The sequence below is a fragment of the Candoia aspera genome, chromosome 2 (assembly GCF_035149785.1).
Source record: "Candoia aspera isolate rCanAsp1 chromosome 2, rCanAsp1.hap2, whole genome shotgun sequence".
Lineage (NCBI taxonomy): Eukaryota > Metazoa > Chordata > Lepidosauria > Squamata > Boidae > Candoia > Candoia aspera.
In genome coordinates, this window is record NC_086154.1 from 203590797 (window position 1) to 203615335 (window position 24539).

At 40.6% G+C, this 24539-nt stretch overlaps 2 protein-coding genes across 5 annotated transcripts in view; both read right to left on the reverse strand.

Moving 5' to 3' along the window:
• Positions 1–24539, reverse strand: part of CDC14B (cell division cycle 14B) — a 305941-nt gene that overhangs the window by 168706 nt on the left and 112696 nt on the right. The gene's annotated exons all lie outside the window — the stretch shown is intronic.
• On the reverse strand, positions 4693–19344 carry SLC35D2 (solute carrier family 35 member D2). Its single transcript, XM_063293112.1, is given in 11 exon segments — positions 4693–4764; positions 4897–4939; positions 9051–9153; positions 10305–10372; positions 10913–10984; positions 12400–12467; positions 14695–14782; positions 14972–15057; positions 15621–15654; positions 18232–18438; positions 19310–19344. Coding segments are annotated over 11 exon segments (876 nt in total).

The window sequence follows — 24539 nt, forward strand, 5'->3', positions numbered from 1 at the left end:
ACTTTTCATGATTGATGGGATTTTAATACTGTGTTATTTTTCAACATAGGCTAGCAAATAATTCTGATTTTGTGGACCTCTGAGAGGGTCTTGGGAGACCCTAAAAGTCCTAGGACCACATGCCAGATGCTGGAGTTTAGCAGGAAAAGATGAGTAGGCAGAAGTTTTGGACCTGCAGCGTGTTTGGAAAGACATTCCCCTCCTCAAAAGGGACCTGATCCCTAAAAAACCACTAGGATGCAGTTGTAGCCTTTCAATATTTTTACAAATATCTTATGGTTAATGGTGGGGGCCAAGTTCCATTCTTGTAAATAAAAATGATTAGTTTTGCTTTTCCAATTTAATTATTCTTTAATTAAACAGTTTAAAAATAATTGAGTTCAGGTGGGAAAGGAAACCTGGCAGACACCAAAGAAAGTTTCTTTGGGCCATATTGGTTTTGCCAGGGATGCTACATTGCCTGCGGCTGGTGTGTATAAACAAGTTCAGGTTTCAAGGTGAATTGTTTTTTGCTACTTTCTGGTTCCTTTCAGGTGAGGCTTTTATACTACAATTGCCTTGCTTCATTCAATGGAATGTAAAATATATATGTATTTGCCACATATAATTTGCAGATGAATGTAACACACGGAGCAAAATCTAAATAGACTGTTTTAGACTAAACAGAATATTCTTATAGAAAGAGTATGAAAAATCTTTCTCAGGAGCTTATTCTAGCAAATAGAGCTTTGTATAAAATTAAGCCAGCACATTCTTCCAAAGGATGACCTTCCTATACAGAAAATAGATTATATTTCAATAAAGCATCTAAAACAAAGGCAAGCATTCATAAATTTGCTGCCTTCCCCATTTGAACAATGTAAATCTCCAAGGTATTGGTACAGTGAGTGTTTGTTACATTCACATATTTTCCCACTACTTCTGTGTAGTTTTTTTTATTCCTTACCACAGAACAATCATTAAAGAGGGAACAAGGCTGGCTGGGAAATTCTGGGGGTTGAAGTCCTCACATCTTAAAGTTGCCAAGGTTGAGAAACACTGCTGTACAGGAATGGGTGCAATTGGTGCACAAGATGAATCTGTGCAAAGGCCCCCCTGGCCCTCACCTGCTCCATCAGGGGAAGCATAACCCCGTCAAGGCTCTAAGATGAAACATCACCAGATCCTGGGGAGCAAAACACCCCAAACCACTTTGTTTTGCTAGGGTTGAGTTGGAGCCTCAACTGAAGCTTTCAGGTGCTCTTCAAGGGCAGCCCCTTGTAGAGCACCTTGCAATAATCCAATCCAATTACTGATCCAATTTTTTCTGCTGCCTCAAGGCTTGGAAGAAAGCTCTTTAACCACTATGAGGAAGAGCCCTACATTTTGCCCCATTCTTTTACTTCAGTTTAAATAATACCAAAAAAAAAAAAAAAGACGTCAGAAACATTGACTTATATTTCATTCACTCAAGAACTCTGAAGCCAGCACCTTGAAACAAGTTCCCAAATTAAATTTTCTTTCATGTAACCTGCTCATTATTTAGGCAAAGACATAAAAAAACAAATGCTGTTATGCTTTTATGTGATAAGCAGCATCCACTTAATGTATGGAAAAGAGGATGCTAAAAGATCGGTTTTTCATAGAATGAATCAGGTGCCCTCTAGGCTGCAATTCTGTACCCATTACTCTGAGCACAGTGGGGAAGGGATAATTTTTTAATGGACAGGATTACCCTATGATGTCATGCAGGCCAGGCACCAAAAGACATCTAATTCTGTGTTAATGCAAAAGGCCCTTGGACTTCTAGCTTTCACATGGTAACCCCCTTTCCTCTGTAAACTTCTTTTAAAGTGGAGAGCGTGAACTATTCCTGAAGAAAAATGTTCTTGAGCCTTCATCAGCCTTACTCATGCACTCCTGAAATACCTGGAGGGATTCAGACTGAGAAAGCTTCCTTCTGCAGCTGTGCAGGGTTCAGATTTTAAAGGAAAAGAAAAATGTACTTTGGGAAGGAGGCCATGGGAGGGAAGGGGAGGCAAACAGCGATACCAGCATTGCAACAATGTGACCCATGTTCTTCCCATTTTGTACCTGTGTTGTGACTGTCTTGTTCCATCCTCTTCTGGATAAATATGGAATAGCAAATAAAGAATACCTTTCAGAGCCACAGTGCACAATCATTGTATTGTTCTCATGAAGTTTCATAATTAGAACAAGAAGACATCAGTCAATAAAAGAGGCAGACACTTTCTCCCAAAGCTTGTTTCTGGGTATGGGTGTGTGTGTGCATCAACACTGTTAAAATGGGGAACTTGTGGTAGGGAAAATGGCAGACTGGATGTCTCCAAAAGTGCTACTGATGAGGCAGTAGCTTGATGCACTATTTTGTCTTCTCTTTCAATTTAGTGGTACATAATAAATTTGACTCAATCTTCTAGTATCTGGTGGGTGCAGTCAATATCTGTAAATAATTTAGTCAGTATTAGGTCACCAGTCAATACAGTTTGCAGCAATTCTACTGAAGGTAAATCACTCCCAATGGCTTTACCTTTTTTAAGCAGAGAGATAACTTTAGTGGTCTCCAAAAAATACAGAGGCCCAGCTAGTGGTATCTTCAAGACAGATGTCTAATGTTGGCATATAGCCAGTGCTGTCACTGTTCATACCTGGGGAAAAGTGACATCAGATGCCCCACTGGGAACTTTTAGAATGACAAGCAAAGCAAAATGCCAAACAGCAGACTTTTTTTTTCATTTATTATCTTATTTTTTTGAGCAAGTTTTCCCATTTTCCTTCTGAGCTTCCATCATTTTCCATTTCAGGAGAGCTAAATTTTTCCTCCCAGGAACAATGCCTGGAGACTTACAGAAGATGGTAGCTCTTTATACCCTGTAAATTTCTATTATTCTTTTCCTATTAACCACACACTGTTGGTTAAACAAAGGGTTAGAGTTATACTTTGGCCCAGAGTTCTTACTAGTAGTTTGATATTAGTAACTGAAAATTGCTCGACACTGTATTAGCACACAGTCCTTTGTAGATAGATTGTTGATCCTAGCCCTGTTGTCAGAAAAGGAGTGGGACTACATCTGCTCTCCTCTGCTTTTCCAGATGAGGCTTATCCTGGCCCTGAAGCTTCTGGTTATGGACTGAAACACATATTGCTAATCTTGTGATTAGTGGAAGATAGTAACTATCTGGACTGCTACTAACTAAAAGCAAATTACACTGGAAGTCAGGTAGATGAAACCATAAAAAACCAGCAGTGCTAGAATCAGACCAGTAGTCATTTCAATCTTAGTAAACCTAACTTTCTCTGCACCTTTGTGTTCCAACTTGTTACTTCTCTATTGTCAGCTTTTTTAAAAGCCTTTGGAAGTGTGGTTTAGATGACATGCACAATTCTCCATCTTTCAAAAAAATTATTGCTCTATTGGCTTCATACTAATTAAATTTTTGAAGAATCCCATTATTGAACAAAGTACACTATAGAGTGGACATTTTTCCTGACAAATATTGCCTTGGGGACCATCTACAAAGATGGCAATGAGTGGGGGCTAGACACACCCCACACCTTTTCCATAATCATTCCCTTCCTTATATTCATCCTTCATATAACCAATTCATAGTACATATTGTTTCTCTGAAACTCCACTTCCTTTTACTTTCTTGCTTACACTCCTTTTCACTCTAGTTATCCATCTACATACACACTCACCATCTTACCCTTCCCCACTTCTGTGCAACACACAACCTATTTATCTACTTTCATGGCTATACACTAAAGCAGAAGCCTCAGTCACATTTGGAGTCAAGAGTAACTAAATGTAACTAAAACTGCAAATAGAAGTGATTTGCTTTGTATCTTATATTTGTACACTTATCTTTTATTAAAATGGATAATACATCCTACTCCTGGGTTTTCTTACCTTCACTTTTTATAACTGGGGGTGCTAAAGTTGAACCCTCTCTATTGAGAGCACATTCTGTCATTCAACTCCCCCCTGAAAGTTCTCTCTTTCTCTCTCTGTGTGTATAATGTTTATACAATACTCATTTTCTTTCATTTATTATTTTTGTATTATTAAAAATCATGGAAAAGCCATAAAGGCAACTAATATTTTCATTACAAATATTTACAAGCCATAAACAAATCTTACTTTCATGATTTACCAAGTCACATCACTTTTCTAACTGAAATAAATAGCAGTGTTTTCATATTCAACGATGTTTCATTTCTCAGGTTCATACAGTATGTGCTACTGTATTAGACATGTACAATATATACAGAACAAGGTGATTCACTTGATTGCCTTAGGTCACTAATGAAAACATTTCAATACGTTTATGTTGTATATCTATAGTCTGAAAATTCTGAAGTTTAGAATAAGGGTAGTTAAATTAAATATTAGAAGAAATATTTTCCAAAATTTCCCCAGAAGAAACAATTGTGAAATCTCACCTTGTCTGAGAGATTTGCAACATAGAGATAAGATCTAGAACCCTAAAGCAACCAGATCTAAATGTGCTATTCTTCCACAAGGAATGATGAGAATGTAATAACTAGTTCCACTTTGGACAAAATACTCTTCATAGATGCACTTCACTGTTCTTTTTGGTGTTATCTCATTCTGCTAATTATACAAAAGGAGCAGAATTTGCAAGTTGCAAACCCATGCAGTCATTACTTGATTATTTGTCTAAGATTCCTTACCCCAGCACAAAAGAAAGAAGAAACTGAAAGATAAATAAAACATTTGTCCACTGCTTGAAATTGGTGGCCTGTACAAATAAAAAAAGATAAGATTTTAGGTATAGTTTAGAGAGATACACTCACATTTTATTTATTGAAAAATCCAATTCACAAAAATAATTGAATTTAAGAAAAAAAATATTTTACTCAGTTGTCTCTACCTGATATTTAGAAATCACACCAAGTGTTTGTTCTGCTGAGGTCCTAAAGATATCCTTAAGATCCATATCAACAGGTCAGGGATGGAAGACAGGCACCATTTTCACATCAGTTTGACATTTTATCTACATATATGGTTTATCATATAGCCCAATGTTTCTGAATCTTGGCAACTTGAAGATGTATGGGCTTCAACTCCCTGAATTCCCCAGCCAGCATGAGAACCCCTCCCAGAAAAAAAAAAACGGAAGGACGAGCACTTACACACCGCAGCAACCCAGAACACCAGAAAAAGAAAACGATCATCTGTACAGCATCTTCCAACAAAATGGATACCCTCTCAACTTTATCAAAAAGTACCTCATCACCCAACCCACTACAACCCAACCAACGGAAACTATGAAAAGGATAACTCTTCCATACATTAGAAACATCTCAGAAACCACCAACAGACTGTTACAACCACATGGCATCACCATAGCACATAAACCAACTAAAAGTCTTCAAAATATATTAAGTAACCCAAAAGACCCAATAGCCCCAGAAGAAAAAAACGAGTTATTTACAACATACAATGCAAAGACTGTAACAGTGTAATGATTGCCCTAGCCCAAATACTCAGACTCACCAGAGGCTGCTTGGCCCACCACGGACGCTGCCCAGCCAAGCACTTTGTCAATTCCCTCCCAGTTGCAACAAAAGTTTCTAAAAGAACTGAAAACGGATACTTGGTTGCTTGCGAATAAAGACAGTGTTACTTTTGACAGAGGCTTCGCTTGGAAATCTAACCGCCTCTATGTTCCTGAAAGCCTCAGAAAAGATGTGTTACTACGTTCACACGATGACAAACTCGCAGGTCACTTCGGGTTTGTAAAAACCTTGCGCCTGGTTCGGAGGCAGTTCTGGTGGCCCACATTACGTAAAGATGTCAAAGACTACATTGCCTCCTGCACTGTTTGTGCAATGTCTAAACGCAAGGTGGGCAAGCCCCAGGGCCTTCTGCAGCCGGTGGCAGCCCCTTCTTCCCCTTGGGAAGAAATCTCCATGGACTTTATTGTAGAGTTACCACCCAGCCAACGCAAAACGGTCATTTGGGTGGTCAAGGACTATTTCTCCAAACAAGCTCACTTCATCCCTTGCGTGTCCATTCCGTCGGCACGTCAATTGGCCCGCCTATTTCTTGTACACGTGTACAGGCTACACGGATGTCCCTCCCGCTTGATTTCGGACAGAGGTACACAATTTACCTCACAATTTTGGCGGGCGTTCCTCAAACTGTTAGGCACGAAACAAGCCCTGTCCACGGCTTGGCATCCTCAGACGGACGGGGCCACTGAGGCTGTAAATTCTACTCTGGAGCAGTACCTTCGAGCTTTTGTGAATTATCAGCAGGACAATTGGGTAGACCTCCTACCGTTTGCTGAAGTGGCTTACAACAATGCAGTGCATCAAAGCACTGGCCAAACCCCATTTCGGGTAGCCCTGGGTAAAGACTTTGTACCTATCCCTGATCTACCCCAACCTCCTGCAGGATCAGCCACTCCAGATGATTGGACAACACAACTGGCAGACTCCTGGCCAATGATTCAACAGGCATTAGCTGATGCACAATCGGATTATAAACTGTATGCTGATCGGAAGCGGGCCCCCCAGCCTGCATTCCAAGTCGGGGACTCGGTTTATCTTTCCACCAAGTTTCTCAAGTCCTCACAACCTTCAAAGAAACTTGCGCCTAAATTTGTAGGTCCTTTCCCGATTATCGCTCGGATTAACCCTGTGACTTTTAAACTTGACTTACCTCATAACCTCAAACGCTTACACCCTGTTTTTCATTGCAGTTTGCTCAAACCGACTATTCCTTCTGACCGCTGGCATCGCCAACCTCCACCTCCAACCCCCATCATGATTGACGGTCAGCAACACTTTGAAGTTAAAGAAATTTTGGACTCTAGACGCCTTCGTAATACTTTACAATATTTAGTTCGTTGGAAACATTTCCCTCATCCAGAGTGGGTCGCTGCACCAGATGTGGCTTCCCCTGTCCTGGTGGCCCGTTTCCACTCTGCTTATCCCACTAAGCCGGGTCCCTAGGTGTATTTTTAGGGAGGCGGTATGTCATGTTCGCCGTTTCAATGTCTTTGATGCATCGTAACGTTTCGCATGTCATTAATTGGATGCGTGTTTCATCTCTCTGGGGAGGATGGGAACAGTTATCTTTTGGCTTTGCTTTGGAATGTATTTGTATTATCTACTGTGCTCAAGGTTACTTTCCCAGGCTAGCAACTCTGACGATTGCTAGCACCTGTGCCGGGCGGGGCTGTTACGAGGGAGGCGGGATACGTTTGCACCAAGGGTTTAAGTTTGTATTTGGCGCGCTTTTGCTCATTCTCAGCTTTCTGTAATGATTGCCCTAGCCCAAATACTCAGACTCACCAGAGGCTGCTAAATGAAATCTGATTTATTAGAGAACTAAAGACAAATACAGAGAAAGCTGAGAATGAGCAAAAGCGCGCCAAATACAAACTTAAACCCTTGGTGCAAACGTATCCCGCCTCCCTCGTAACAGCCCCGCCCGGCACAGGTGCTAGCAATCGTCAGAGTTGCTAGCCTGGGAAAGTAACCTTGAGCGCAGTAGATAATACAAATACATTCCAAAGCAAAGCCAAAAGATAACTGTTCCCATCCTCCCCAGAGAGATGAAACACGCATCCAATTAATGACATGCGAAACGTTACGATGCATCAAAGACATTGAAACGGCGAACATGACAAACAGCCACTATGTAGGACAGACAGGCAGAAGATTAGCACAGCGCATCCACAAACACCAACTAGCAGTCAGAAGACACGATGAGAACTCCTTAATCTCACAACACATGGACAGACTTAACCATGGTTTCAACTGGGAAACAGTGAGCATCCTAAACCAAGCCAAATCCAAAAATGCCAGAGAATTCCTAGAAACCTGGCACTCAGACAAAGCAGCCATCAACAGACACATAGACGTAAACAACATTTACATACCATTCAAAAGAGACAATAGAAAAGCTAAAAGACCAGTACACTCCCTTGCCAGCAATCAACACCCAGGTGTGCAAAAATCAACACTAGGATTAACACCAGATGAACCATCAAACAGCACAATACTCCCTAATCAAGGAACTATTAACTCAGTCAATCAACCAAATAGCAAACAACACCCCAATCAAAGAACTCCCAAGGAGAGAACAACATCCCTACCAACACTAGCAGGGCAAGCCACGGTATATAAACTGAGAGCAAGGCCCACTCCCTCTTTGCACTGAAGATGTTGCCTAGCCTGGCAATGAAACATCTGCAAGAAAACAAGAAGGCTCAGAGAGCACCAAGGACTCCACAATGACTGAACTAGTTATGCTTAACTAAAATAGAACAAGGAGCCAATGGCAAGAATCCTTCCATATAAAGGTCTAGCCAGGTGGAAGGCAATAGGTATGGCCAGAAGCATGGGGTACAATGATCAGAGTATGGAATAGCAACAGGCTTCAAACAGGGTTGCAAAACCTTTTTCAGAACAATGATGAAACTTGAGTCCTTGACTTGGAAGCTTAGACGACTCTCCTGAAAGTTGGCTCAGGTGGGACAAAACTTAATTTGATTTACATTTAAATTCAGTTAAATTACATCAATTAAATACAATTTCAAGAAATATAGATGCATCAAATACTTGCAAGTATTTACTAATTTTCCCTTTAAAATATCAATTTGTCAACTACTTTTTAAAGTCCTGAAATCATAGGTTATGTATTCCTTGCTCATAAGAAGCAGAGCAATCAGCTACAGAACTTTCTTTTTTTAGCTGACAGAATATCAGTATTTAAGATTTAAAGTGGATGAAACTAGCACAAAGATATTACACTCAAATGTTTTGTGACCTTGTGAAAAGAGGCCTATAAAAGGTGTCTACAAATATTTTTTTAAAAAACGCCTAGACATTCCACTATATCAGGCTTTTTATGGGTATTAAGAAAATTTAATAACACCTAAACTTTAAGCTGATTTTCAAATCTATTTTTCCAGACTTGATGGAGGCTGCTTATGCAAACTATACATAAAATAATAGAAAACACCATGTTTAAAAAATGCAAAGAAGAACACATAAATCTCTGCATAGTTACCTTAGGGTCAATTTTTGTTTGGTATAAACACCGTTTGCTGCTGTAAAGACATCATTCAGCAAAACACAAGCATAGCTTTCCAAGCTGAAAGCTAAATCTGATCTGGAAAACAAAACAAAAAAAAAATATGGAAAAATAGACTAATTTAAATAGGCAGAACATAGAGAGCTTGCTTTGTGCAGTGATGTATTCTGTCTGCTCTCCAAACTGTGTCCATATCAGTGAACAACAGATGAATATGTAAAAACTCTGGGGAAAAAAACCCTTTAGTCTTGTTTAACAAAGTAAAAACATTGAGAAAATCCAAAGCTTACATTAAAGTTATTTGGTCATTTTATAGAATATATTATGTATAAGTTGGTTTGCCATTTAAAGTATATTTAAAGTGTAAGAGTTTAGTCAGACAACAATTATGCTCAGTCTAAAATATTTTGACAGAGTTGTTGAAATTACAGTGGGCTATACCTAATAGAGAAGAGAGGCATTTCCACAGAAACTTACTGTATGAGCACAAAACGTGCACGTGCACAACAAGAAATAATAATATAGCCCTTACAATACGTGTTTCATATTCAAGTGTTCTGAAAATGTACTTGTTCAGTTTGGCAGGAGATGATTAAAGGCTGCAGTTCTCCCAGGCCTCTGCTATTAGTACTCCCCACCCTACTAGGACACTTTTATCACACTATATAGTGCATGATCTACTGTGACACTTTCAGTATGATTAACCATGGACTCAGGCCATTTCAATTCCAACAATTAGTGACTCCATCATCTTACCTCTGTAAGTGATGGACCGGAATAATTCCCCCACCTCAATTCCAAATTATGAACTCCTATGCAATAGCCACATTAAGTCATTCTGAATCATCTTTGTCTAAGGAAATAATTTCAGTTGCATGTTAGCTACTGTGTTTTGCAGCATAAAGTCAGGATCATTTGCAGCTGAATTCCAGATCACTGTCATTGCTAATCTAGAGCACCTTTATCCATTCCAATGTTCTCTGAAAGTGCTATGATTACATCTCCCAGAAGTCCCAGCCAATTGGCCATGCTAGCTGGGAATTCTGGGAGTTGAAATGCTATCTATTTGGGGGGCACTAGGTTGCGGAAGGCTGCTACAGAAGACTGCTCTGTATAAATATTTTACAGTAGCTACTCATTCTTCCAAACAATGACCTACAAAGGAATATTATTCTTCATAGATGTCAAGAAACAAAGATGCAGTTCTAAAAGAAACTTCAAAATCTTATCCTGCTGCTATAAAGGGCCCCAAAATGACTGCAAACACACTGATTATAATACTCAAGGGAAAGCGTTCCCTGTAAAAATAAATAATATCCCTCTAAATGTATATTCACGAATTAAGACATTGAGATTCCAGAATGAGTAAGACTTCTTCGTTTTAATTGATCCACAGGAGAACAAAGTCACACTTTCATCCCAAAGATTTTGAAGGCCTCCTTTAAAGGGCCTTAATTCAGAGGCAGAACCTCTGAATAGGTAGCTAAAGGGAGGGAAACAAAGAAGGCAGCTAAACAGAAATCAGGAAAACAAGCGCTTATGATGAAATGGCAAAAGGAAGAGCCAAGAGAAACTTTGGGCATGACCAAAATAGCACACTGTGGAGAGTGAGAAGACAGACACCGGAACGTAGAAAGCAGCCGCCTTGAGCCGAAACTACAACCCAAATCTTTGGCTCCATATTTCTTTATTCATTGACTAGAATTTATTTGCCCCCACAAATTTTAAAGCAGTCCAAATTGTCTCTTCAAATTCTTCTTTGCCAACAAAATACATTGGACCATTATGTCATCTGATAAACCATTGTGGTATTTCAGAAATAAGAGGCAACTACTCACCCGAGAATAATAACTTCCAGCAGTAATGTAAGAGGAATGGTAAACTTCCTCAGGACTGTAAATATTGGCAAACTCTATTTAAAGAGAGAGAGAATGACCAGGTCATGTCAGGGGCAAATTCCTTTATGAATGCTTATCCATCTTTACTACTGGGTTCATCCGCAGCTTCAACTGCCATTAAGAATGTGCCTAAATAAATTCTCAGTTGCACAGCCAAATGTCAGTCTGACACCAAAGAATGATTAGACAGTAGAAGAGTTGGAAGTGATAATTTTTAAAAAAATAAACCTTGGCATCTGTATGGTACAATCTGTTTCCATTAATTTCCTCTTAACTGAGTTTAAAAAGTTATCAAGAAGTCAGCGATACAGTGTTTTCCACGAACAGCTGTTTACATGCTGAGAATCAAGGAAATTATGGAAAAGGTTTTGGTAGGCCAGGTCAGAAACTAATAAAGGCTTCCCTAGCCTGGATCACTAAGGCTGAGTTGCATAACCTTTTCCATATTAACACAGACGAATATCCCAACGTTACTATACTAGGTTAATAGACAAGTAGAAATTCATAGGGTGTCTTAAGTCAAAAGCAAATTCCAAATACCTTATTCTTAGTTACCCAAAACCCAAAGGTTGTTTGTTTGTTTAATACTCTATTATTTAATAGAGTTGGAAGACAAAACAAGCACACATGCTTATAGTGAGTACACTAGTATGCTTCCTTCAGCAGAATGTGAAATGATCAGTGCACATATTTCTGCATGCCCAAGCGTTAGGGTTAAAAGGCTAGGAACCTTTTCAGATACCTCCACACAACTGCGTACAATGGTGCACACATCAAATAACTCTGGCAAAAGCTTATGAGATCATCAAATACGACATTGTGCATGTCTTAGAACCCTAAATACCATGTTACTGAACCTTGCGCAAAAGCACTGCTTTAGGTATGGTTTCTTGATGTACTGATGGAAATATCTAAACTTGTACATTGTGATTCACCTACAAATCTGTTAAGCACTGGGATAACACTAGAGTACCATGTCAAATAAAACTGTTACATGACATGCAATTACTTATTCAGGCAGCAGACCGCCCAAGCAACGCATTTTAACTACTCCACCCAACTTCTCACACAATGGCCCACTGTCTGAAGATCTGATCCATGTCCATTTTTAGCAGTCATAGATCAAGGACATATCTATCACCAAAAAGAGAGGAAGAAAATGTCAAAACACGTGGATAGAATGTAGAATGTCTAGTTGTACACTCTCTTTATGAAGAAAAGGTATTGTTATTTCCTAAGCCCTGCACTTACCTTGTAAACTGATTTTACACACTGAAATGTCCAAAGCAATGCTTTGGCATGATGAGGATGTGTTCATGGAAAAATATAGTCCATCTTTAACAATCTTGGATAAAAGTGTGAAATTTACAAAGGATTAAATAAAAGGAAACTATCAGTTTAGGTTTACCACCTGGATTTTACTGTACTTTAGCTTGCCTATGCTTGATAATCCACTTATATGATTTCCAACATAAATCAGAGGAAGTGGAAACAACTGTAATAAAATAAATGTACCATTCAGATTATGCTGTTTCACTCTGCTCTGGAAGAAATCTAATCAAACTAAATCATAAATCATCGACTGTTCAACACTAATAGAAACAGACACACAAAGTAGCAGGCTTTATACATGAACATTACTTGTTAATATTTGACTCTGCATGGCCTTACCCCTGCTTACATCAATAAAATTATATTTAAATTACAAAACAAAAATAATGGACCCACAATGATGACAATAAATGAACATATATATTTTCTCTTGGTATTTACTATATGCAGGTGAAGATTATGACTTAGAATTATATCTATTTGCATTTGCTTGGGCTTAATAAATGTAAAACCTCCTTAGATTCCTGGTGACCATATGGCTACATCGATGATGTTTACTTGGCAACAGTATGGAAATTGTTTTCTACTTCTTTCATCTAGGTTGTTTTTTCCAATTCCCAGCCTCATCAATGGCCTGGGGATCTCCTGGTGATCTCCCATCCGAGCACTAACAAACACTGTATTGTTATTTTATGAGATAAACCAAGTTTGACTAAGTGCTGCCACCTACTGAGAACAATGGAGTTTTCTAATATTTGCATGGTCATAAACATCTTGGCTGTGTAGGATTGATGTAGGAGCTGAAATGTTAGGTTAGCAGAGGGTTTTTTTCCCAATCAATTTATCTGGAGACCCCCCTCTATTCCAAGCCCCACAATCTGCAATATTTTGTGGGTTTGATCTTTATTCAGAAACAATTATTGTACAATTCACATGCATAATCTGTAAAGTTTTAGCAACTGAGGTGTATATTACTGGGTTTATTTTAGGAAGAAGATGGAAAACAATAATAAACATGTGGGATGAATCTAGCAATTCTACCATGCAAATTCCATGTAAGGGTAAAATGAGTGGCAGTGACCCTTTTATGTAGAGAGGTTGCAAGTTTCAGAAAGCAAACACTGGATCCACCAAGGAGTTGGGAGGTTGACTGATTCACTCTTGCCCTTTTAAGTTCTCAAGGACAGGCCTTTACAACAAATACTGTTCCCTTTGAAGTTTCAGTTGGTCAAAAAATTACATCAACTTACAATAACGGAATGGATAAGCCACTGTCTTGCAGTAGGAGTGCATGTCCTTTGGTCTCTCCCTCCCTGACAGGCAAGTCTGGGATGCCGCTGGGAAAGTGCAGGCAGTCCCTTCCCCTGGCAAGAGCTTCTCCCTTGCTATCCAGCTGGCATCCCTTTTGGAGGGAAGAGCCTAGTTCTCAGTCAAGGAAGGGAGCAGTTTCAAGGCCAGGCCTCTCTGAAGGGTCAGGGGAGTTTGACAGGCATGACCAGAGAAGGCCCGCAGCCAGTTCTCCAACCTTTCACTTTCTCTCAGCTTATGTTCATCTCTCCTTCCTTTTCCTCTCTCTCCAAAAGGGCCCCTACCCCATGGTCTTTAAGCTCTTCTACACTGCCTGAAAACTTAGTCCTTGGTGATGAGGGTTACTTCCAAACAGGCTAAGGGTTTCTCTTCACCATAAAATGGCATTCAAAACATCTTTCCTTTAGTAAATTTGTGCTTGGACCAAATCAGCCAGGGCATCCATCAGAGGCAGAGGGAGGTCAGAAAAGTCAAATGGCTGACATGACTGCAGCTCCGCCTCTTTTTATATATGTGCAATGTGTCTGATGCATATTTAAAGAGTGGGGCTTTAACCCACTGGTTGTGCCTGCCCCCTCGATTTTTTTTTAACCACCCCAACAGATGCCCCTGTTGGGGTGGAGTCAGCTATTGTTGCATTAGTACTGGATTTCAATTAAGTTACAGAGGTACATTAAGCCTTGTTCCTCCCCCCCAAAAATCAGATGGATTTTTCCCATTGGGGGGATTTTAAGGGGCACCAAGGGTGCCACAAGCCTCTGCAATTTTGTTGTTTAAAACCACTCACATAGATGTAGAAACTGCAGCTGTCCCGCCTCAATGACATCACAACTTTCCCAGTCATGGCCCATGATTTCTATGGTTTCAGCTTTAAAAAATGTGCGAACCCAATCACAGAGGCACAGCTGAGGATGACTTTTCAGCAATATTACTGTAGATCACAAACCTTGCCTGCTAGAGCAGAAATAGAACTGTTTAGTGCCTAATTTAACTTTAATTTGGTGGCTGAAGACTGAGGTGTCTAAATGAAATGGGCTGGTTGGAAGTCAACATAGCATGTGAAAATCAAAATACTTAATTACCCTGCATATTTCCATAAGTATTACAGGGATATGCTGATGAACAACATGAAGAAACACTGTTGACTTACTTTCAGTAGCTGAATTCTCTCTAATAAATTAGGTAACATTAGGGGAAAATGCACTATTTCTTATAACTACCAATTAACCTCAGAGAAGCAATGCCCTGATCTTTTGGTCATGCAAGCACAGCACTGGATCACTTGTATGCTCCAACAGAATTTAGGACCATTTTTTCACTTTGTAATATTTAAACATGCAAGGAATTAGTCATTCTTACCTTTTAAGGATGCTTTTGTCAAGATCAGGAAAATGAATGATTTTATTTAATTGTCACACATATTAGACAAGAATAGCGGTTACCATCTAAAAGGGAGAAAGCAATCACACAGTGGCAAAATATAATTTCCAATATGCAGCTGGGGTGGGCCATTGGTCTTACACTGCTGGTCTGAAGATCTGTACTGCATTCTTTTTTAATGACCACAACAGGCTGTTTAGCTTGCAAATTACACCAGTGGACACAGAAACCCATCTTGACCTGCATGGTGTTCTCAAACATTTTTGTGGCCCCCCACCATGGTGATTACCAAAAACTAGCAGCATGATTAAAAATGTAAATCCTAAAGTAGCATTGTTTTAAAAAATAAAGAAAATTCCCCTTCCCAAGGAAAATCTTGACCCTGTTCATTTTGTATCATGATGCCCACCTGTGTCTGAGCCTCCAAAACACTAAGTGTAGGTTCAGTCACCAGAAGATGACCCATCCTTGTTACAATCCTACTTTATAAAAACCCTTGAGATAGGCATTAACAAATACAACACTCTGAAGAGGAAGCAATGATTTGCATTTCATCCTTCAACCACAGAAAACCTGTATTTGTAAATTAGAATATTTATCACTTAATCTCTTTTATCTCTGAACATACTTGTCCTACTCCAAGAAACACTGGAGAAGGGAATCTAGAAAGAAAATAAAAGTGACCTTTATATATGTGTGTGTGTGTGTGTGTGTGTGTGTGTGTGTGTGTGTGATTCTGTTGTATATTTCAGTTTAGAAAGAAAGAGCATATAAATGCAAACATGCACATATCAGAAGCTGCCAGAATTGCAGTTGTGGAAATTCTGCAACTTGATTAAACAAAAAGATTAATTGATGGGTTCAAAAGTTAAATCATAAAGACTAATACAAATCAAGGCAGGGTAGTTATAGTGAAAATATGAAAACTGCTGGTTCTCCAATGCAATACAGTCACGTTTGGATTTCTTGCATGTAATGCAGTCCACAACATACATTCTGGAAGCAAATCAAGCCTGTACCTCCAATTACACAAAACATTAACAAAATAAGATTCAGAACATACAAAAAGAGTTGTTGAATACCAAGGCTATACAAGACTGTACAATAAAAACAGCCATAAAAATGGCAGGAATAGCACACCAAATCTTCAAGTGAAGTGTCAGACTATAAAGTGAGAAGTGTTCCCTAACAACCAGGATAGAAAGCCAATAACATGCGTGCTTGTTGCTAATCAACTCTAGGAGTCTGTCCTGCAGAGAAGCTACTCTCCTGTTCTGTGCATATGCCATTTTATAAACCTGTTACCTAACGCCAATCTGTTTCACTAGAGGCCTGCAGGCTCCATCTGCTGGGGCTGGAGCTAATACATTTCCGGTCCTACCGTGCTGGCCTCAGAGCCCTCCCACAGCCTAATATACCATCTTGCATAGGATCATGACCTGTCTGGAAATAGGGCCTGGCTTCAGGGCCGCAACTAGGGGAGGCAAGTGGGGCATGTGCCCCGGGCACCACACTGGGGGGGGAGCACCAAAATGAGTGCTGGGGGGTGCCAAAATGGGTGTGGAATCCATGTTTGCCCTGGGTGACACAGACCCTAGTTGCAGGCCTGCCTGACTTGTAAGGGACTTGGTCTTTGGCCAGACAGAATCATGCCATCCAGTCTTCTTTGCTGCCAAACCTGAGGCCCTTATTGAACTGGGTTAGTTATCATCAGTCTTTTGCTTAATCCTTGCTGCCCACTGCTGGGTTCAGGCTCTTAATGTGGATGGTAAATTGGGGAGTCAACAGGTCTGAAATGTATTTGTGCAAAAAGGCCATGTTCACACATCACAATAAGTCAGAAACCATGGATTACAACCCTGAACAACTGAATTCATGTGTTGTGCTAAACCACCAAAATGCAAATTAGGGCTACAAGATTGCAAGATCTGGATTGCAAGAATCAGATTAACTGCTAGATGGCTGCAAAGAGTTAGAAATGTTTGTAGAGCTTGCAGCCCATACATATACGTAGTTTGGTGTGATGTATGAACCCCATCTCCATGTGCAAAGTTATGGCTCTAAAGATTTCTCTCCCTGCTAGCAAAATGCTGCTTCTGCTCAGAGAAGAGCTGCTTTGTTTGTACATCAGGACCTTTCAATGGTCCACTGACATTCAACCACTACAGCCTTGATGTACAAATTCTCAACTTGTAGTTAATCTTCAAAAGTACAACACAAATTATTTTTCTCCTTCTGGCTGATCACAGGCCTTCATGCCTGCATCTGAGAGATCTGGCAGCTTAGCTATCTTAGAGCAATTAAAGCAATAGTAAACTATAATCACCTCGAGGTGCATTTCTTGGAAAAGATCTTGCCTCTGGGTTACAATAATAGTAAGACTGGTAGTAAAATGGCTTAATGTTTAACTTACCGATCTAATTAAATAAAACTGTAAACATAAATTAAACAAACATTTATTTAAATCCCCAAAGCCATTACTGTTGGTAAGGGCTACAGAACTCCAGACAACCATTAGATGGCAGGAAAGAATGTTCTGTATCTGTTTACTGCCATCAGCTAAACATTACAGCCCAGATCTGGATAGTCCGGGCCGTGGCTAAGCAACTGTAATTGAAGAATGCAGTCCCTCTGCCCGATTCCCCTTTCTACCTGCTTCGATTGCATTATGAGCTGAGCAGGAACTTTCGAATCGAGCCTTCGGAACCAGGACCTGTGTGACAACAGCTCGCCTTTCTTTGGCCGCCAATCAAAAGCGCCTTTTAAGATGCGCCGGTAAGTTTCGGAAGGGCTGGGGACATTCTTATGCCTATCGAGCTAACGAAGATTTTCTCTTCAAGGCAGGGCACAGAACCCCTCCGGAGAAAGGGGAGCAGAAGGAGTGGCCCAAAACGCTTCAATATAGTCCAGTGTTTCTAACCTTGGCGACTTTAAGACGGGTGGACTTCAAGTCCGCTGGCTGGGGAATTCTGGGAGTTGAAGTCCACCGGTCTTAAAGTCGCCAAAGTTGGGAAACACTTTTATAGTCGGTAAGTAGTGGGGTCCCGTCTGAAGGCGGGAAATGAAGACGGCGAACCATTCCAATCACAATCGCATTTGCTAGACTGCAGACCGTAGGAACAACACCCTCCGCTGAGAGAGGGACGGAGGGAAAGAAGGCGTGGCTTTACCCCGCGGACGGTGGGCTGTTTCGAACCCCGCCCGCAGGCTTGCGCGGGAACTTCTTCCTCTGGTCTCACCTGTAAACTGCTAGCACTGTATTGTTTACTAAAACGATCAAGAAACAGCAGGTCCCGTACAAAAGGGCGGAGAGCAGCTTGGGCAGCGGGGACTGGGCAGGGGGAGGCAAACAACTCCTGCTTGGTTTGCATCGTTTCGCATCTGTGCAACAGGTCCCCAACTGCCGGTCACACGAAATGACATCCCGCCGGCCAAGCAAAGGGCAACTTTAGCCTTCCTAGCTAAAGGAAACCAGGCCGAACAGGAAGAAGCTTGTACCGGGCTTGCCTGTCCCCACTCACTCGGCTGCAACGCCCCCTCTTTTTCCCGTGGAAATGCCTCACAAGCCGGGCGGCCGAGGGAGAGGTTGGGGCGCCCCCCGGTGCAAGTTTTGTTTATTCGGCGACTTTTGGAACTCTCAGAAGCGGCGTGCGCTTTATGCTTTCCTGCCGTGTTCGAGCAAGAAGGACATAAGGGAGCATCTAAGTCGCTATTTACGGCCTGCACGAGACCAGCCTACTCCAGCCCAGTGTCCTCCAGCTGTGTTGCTGCTGAGAAATCTGGAAGTTGTGGTTCCAGCACACGTGGAAGATAGAAAGTTGGGGAAGGTTGAGCTAGTTGATCAGTACATTTCCCCCTTTCAGAAGCTGTGTTTCTCTCTGATCTTCATCTCTCAGAGACTGTTGTTATCTGTCATGATTCCTCCTTGCTTGCTCTCCCCCATTCCAGAAAGGAGAAGGTGGTGACAGTTCAGGCCATCCTTCTGCTAGATGTGGTGGCTAGAACAATTTGTTGGAAACAAGTTGCTAGATGGTTGCTAGCAGCTACCTCTTATATCCATGGAAAAACAACAACAAAAACCTTTCTTCTACCATAAATCATGTTCCAGTAAGTTCCCGCAGTTTGAGAAAGGCAAATAAATGCATTTTTGCCAGCGCAACCTCCCTATTTCTAGTCACTTGGCTGGATGTGCAGCTATCCAGAAGTAGTTTTTAAAAACAGTCATTTCCTATCTGTTTTAATATCAAGCAAAAAGGCGTTCTTTTCTACTGCAAGTATGAAATTAGCATAACGAAACTAGGAAGGTCATCTTATTACCAGTTACTGCTGTTAGGAAAGTCTACCACCTCCATCATTTCAGCCTTTGCTAGAAATGTCAAATTGTTTTTTTTTTTACATCAGATATCCCTTGGTCCCACAATTTAAATTTCTCTCTCCTTCTCCACTTCCTAGCTGAATCACTGCAACAGTAACTATATTTTCTTCTAAGATGCTGTCAACCCTTTGATGCAGACTAAGTCAAGTAACTGATGCCATAGGGATTCCTGGAATGCTGCTTCACTGTTGTAGGTTGCATTAAGAGAATCTTGAAAGCTTGTCCAACTTTCTCTCTGTCCCATCTTATACTAAATAAAATCAAGGCAGGGGTTTCCTTCTCTCACTTCCTTCTATCCTTGGTCTGTGCAACCTCTTCTCCAAGTCCCTCCTTAATGTCTCACTCTTCCCTTCTCCCCTTAATGGGTCTCTCCCCAAATACAGCTTTACATTCCTTCACAGATGCTATGGCTTATGGGACACATTGGTTGAATCTGCACATCATGATAATCTATAGTTATAGTTTGCATGATCAGGATTCACCAAATAAATCAAATTAGCTAGATTTGACCATGACCTTTATTTTTCTAGAATTGCATGGCTAAGACATGACTGTGATGGAATGTGAGGGTGACCTTGGAAAAGAGAGGGAAGAGATGCTGACTAGGGAGCGATCAGATAAAAGGAAGGGAAGTCCACAAGAGGATAATGGTCTAATGAATAAACTGAGGAAAGACCCGCCCTGACCACTCAAGCGATAAATAGGGAGGGTGGGAGATTTGTACTTTCAGACTTGACCGATTCTGTTAATGTAGCCTTACAATAAAGTAGAACTAGTTAATCTAGTCGTGTTTCCTGTCTGGTTTACTTGGAAGGGCTATAAATAGTTGACAAAAAATAATTTATGAAAAGATACATCCAGGCAATCAGATCCAATTCCTGTTAATTCAAAGTTAAAGAATGTATTGATTTAAATGAAATTTTACTTCCATGTAAATGCAGACAAGATTCTATCCATGTAACTGTATTTTTATACATTTCCATCTTACCTTGCAATTGGCCAGAACTAGGGGTGCACATCTTCAGTGAAGGATCGTTACCTTGTCGTGGTGCTGGAGCTTGAGCACCTCAATGATGCCATGAGCTAAACCGTGAAGGGCCACCCAAGACAGGAAGATCATGACAGAGAGGTCAGACTAAATGCGATCCCTGGGGAAGGTAATGGCAACCCACCCCAGTATTCTTGCTGTGAAAACTAAATGGATCAGTACAACCAGAGATATGTCGGTATACCATTGGAAGATGAGACCCCCAGGTCGGAAGATGGTCAAAATGCTACTGGGGAGGAACAGAGGATGAGTTCAGCTAGCCCCAGACGTGATGACGCAGCTAGCTCAAAGCCAAAAGGACGGCTAGGAGCCGACGGTGCTGGTGGTGAACAGCGAATCCGATGTTCTAAGGATCAACACGCCATTGGAACCTGGAATGTAAGATCTATGAGCCAGGGCAAATTGGATGTGGTTGTTGGTGAGATGTCAAGATTAAAGATAGACATTTTGGGCGTCAGTGAACTGAAATGGACTGGAATGGGCCACTTCACATCAAATGACCACCAGATCTACTACTGTGGACAAGAGGACCACAGAAGAAATGGAGACTTCTAGTGTCTCAGCAGACAGCCATTTTGCCTTCTTGGTTTTCTCTTTCTTTGGGATGTATTTTGTTGCCGCCTCCTGAACAATGTTGCGAACTTCTGTCCAGAGTTCTTCCGGGACCCCATCTACTAAGTCCAGTCCCTTAAATCTATTCTTCACCTCCACTACATATTCCTTAGGAATATTAGTGAGCTCATATCTAGCTGATCTGTGGGTCTTCCCTAATCTCTTTAGTCTGATCCTAAATTGTGCAATAAGAAGTTCGTGATCTGAACTACAGTCAGCTCCAGGTTTGTTATGCAGAGTGAGTTGTCTTGGCAAAATCCTATCACCCTATGTCCTGCTTCGTTTTGTTCTCCCAGGCCATGCTTACCTGTAATTCCAGGTGTCATTTGACTGCCCACCTTAGCATTCCAGTCTCCTGTGATGCAAATAATGTCTCTTTTAGGCGTGTTGTCCAGCAGGTGCTGCAGATCCTCATAGAACTGCTCTACTTCAGCTTCTTCAGCATCTGTGGTTGGGGCGTATATCTGGATCATTGTGATGTTAGATGGCTTGCCCTGAATTCGAATTGAGATCATTCTATTGTTTGTTGGATTGTATCCAAGCACTGCTTTAGCCACTTTACTATAAATTATGAAGGCTATTCCATTTCTTCTGTGGTCCTCTTGTCCACAGTAGTAGATCTGGTGGTCATTTGATGTGAAGTGGCCCATTGCAGTCCATTTCAGTTCACTGACGCCCAAAATGTCTATCTTTAATCTTGACATCTCACCAATAACTACATCCAATTTGCCCTGGCTCATAGATCTTACATTCCAGGTTCCAATGGTGTGTTGATCCTTAGAACATCGGATTCGCCGTTCACCACCAGCACCATCGGCCACTAGCCGTCCTTTCGGCTTTGAGCTAGCTGCGTCATCACGTCTGGGGCTGGTTGAACTCATCCTCTGTTCCTCCCCAGTAGCATTTTGACCATCTTCCGACCTGGGGGTCTCATCTTCCAATGGTATACCGACATATCTCTGGTTGTACTGATCCATTTAGTTTTCACAGCAAGTATACTGGGGTGGGTTGCCATTACCTTCCCCAGGGATCGCATTTAGTCTGACCTCTCTGTCATGACCTTCCCGTCTTGGGTGGCCCTTCACGGTTTAGCTCATGGCATCATTGAGGTGCTCAAGCTCCAGCACCACGACAAGGTAACGATCCTTTGCTGAAGGAGGGAATGATATTAAAGGCAAAACTGAAATACTTTGGCCACATAATGAGAAGACAGGACACCCTGGAGAAGATGCTGATGCTAGGGAGAATGGAGGGCAAAAGGAAGAGGGGCCGACCAAGGGCAAGGTGGATGGATGATATTCTAGAGGTGACGGACTTGTCCCTGGGGGAGCTGGGGGTGTTGATGACCAACAGGAAGCTCTGGCATGGGCTGGTCCATGAAGTCACGAAGAGTTGGAAGCGACTAAACGAATAAACAACAAAAGGGGTGCACATAGAACATGCAACCTAATTCAGTGACCCAATTATTCAACTCATCCCAGATCTAATCCAATTCCATTTGATACCTGGTTCTGTAAGAGACTGAAAAAAAAAATAGAGCTCCCTAAAATGGAATTCTTTTATCCAATAGTTTAGTGTGAGAGAAGCAAATGAACAGATGCCTGGAACTTTTTTGGGTTTTCAGCAAAATGCGATGAAACTGACAGGAAAACTGTGTTAGATATAAATATGTGCTAAATTTCATAGACATAGGTATAAGGCAGAAAGCTGGCTGGGTGACCTTGGGCCAGTCACTCTCTCTCATCCCAACTCACCTCACAGGGTTGCTGTTGTGGGGAAAATAGGAGGAGGGAGGAGTATTAGGTATGTTCCCTGCCTTGAGTTATTTATAAAAATAATAAAGGTGGGATAAAAATTAAATAAATAAAATAAATAAATATAAGGGCATTCAAATTGTGTGTGTGTAATATTAAATGCTCTAAACATTGTTTTGGGATAAAGTGTGAATAAATCTGTAACAATAATAACTCCTATGATGAAAACCAGTTTTGCTAACTTAGCTTGAGGTTTTATGTAAATGAATGGCTATAAGTAATTTAACTCTGCACTTGCCTTAATTAGAAATCTGGATCAATTCAGACTGTGAATGTAGAAGGATTGCACCATTCAGTATCATCAACATAATATAACAATCCTTATTCAAATATATGCAGAGGGATTCTGAATTGGCTGCATGCAGTTTGAAAAAAATATTTTTGTCCCTTAAAAAAAGACTAAAATGTCTGCATTGTTACTATTGTGAAAAAACAGAAATTTAGTTAGAAATTAGGAAAGCAATAAAGCACAAAGTATCAGAATGCCAATTTATATTGATGGTGTCAACATTTGGAATACTGAATTCCAAAAATATTTGGAATACAGGAAGTTATATTTGCCACATTCCAGAACAGACAAAAAGACAGCTACAAGGAATAGGAAGAACTTTCCTACAGAGGAAAAGAATTTAGGTAATTTGTTTGTGAAATAATATATGCTGTCACATGTCCAAAGCTTTGCATATTGAAGGTATAAACAGAATGATTTATTTTCTTCTATCAAAATAGTATATGTGAACCAAGTCATAGTATTAATATATCCTAAGTTACGATTCATGCATTGTGTTATGCTTCCTTTATAGAAGTAATGGCTTCTATATTAAAGAACTTCCATTGGTCCTCTTTTGCTGGGAGCAAGTATTCCAAAAGGTATCTTTAATTAGTAAATGCTCTAATTCAGGGATGTGAAAATGGCAAAACACACATACAGCTTGTTTCAAGCTTTAAACATTCCAACCATTTTCAGAGTAAAACACCTACATTGCAAGTTGTGTCCGGCTTGAAAAAACTTTGGTTTTCCCATCTTTAGAACAGAAAATTACCATTTGTGGCAGCACTATTTCAAGTTTTCCAGCTGTTCTTAGCATGCTTATGGGGCTGCTCATTAGATGATTATTTTTTGTTTTACAAGATCTTTCAAAACTATGGAAACTAAAAAAATATTTTGAAGAATTTAAAATAATCTTCATGGCCAATTTTCCTGTAGGTTGGGCAGCACATGCAAGAGTCAACGTAGACTTTCATTCCACTGTTAAATGTTTTTTTTTGTGGTCCTGAGGTAGAAGAGTCTTGCTCTAAGCTTCCAAGAGCCAGAACACTAGAAATACTTTGAATTCTGACCCATTGGAACATAGCCAACTTCGAACATTTTGATGGAAAGTTTAGTAGGACTTTCTTTCCCCAAAGGTATTTCCTGTTATTTTATATATCCCTACTACAATGTATGTATGCAGCTAAGTTTTCCTATACCATAAGCTTTTGCTATCAAAACTGTACCAACCAGTTCTAAATACTGAAGAGTTAGAATTCACTGTGTTCACCTCAAAATTTATAAATTATTATTTTAGTATTCCTAATGGCCCCTATGAGAGCCAGTTTGGTGTAGTGGTCAAGGCACCAGGCTAGGAAATGGAGACTGTGAGTTCTAGTCCTGTCTTATGGATGGAGCTAGCTGTGTGACTTTGGGCCAGTCACTGT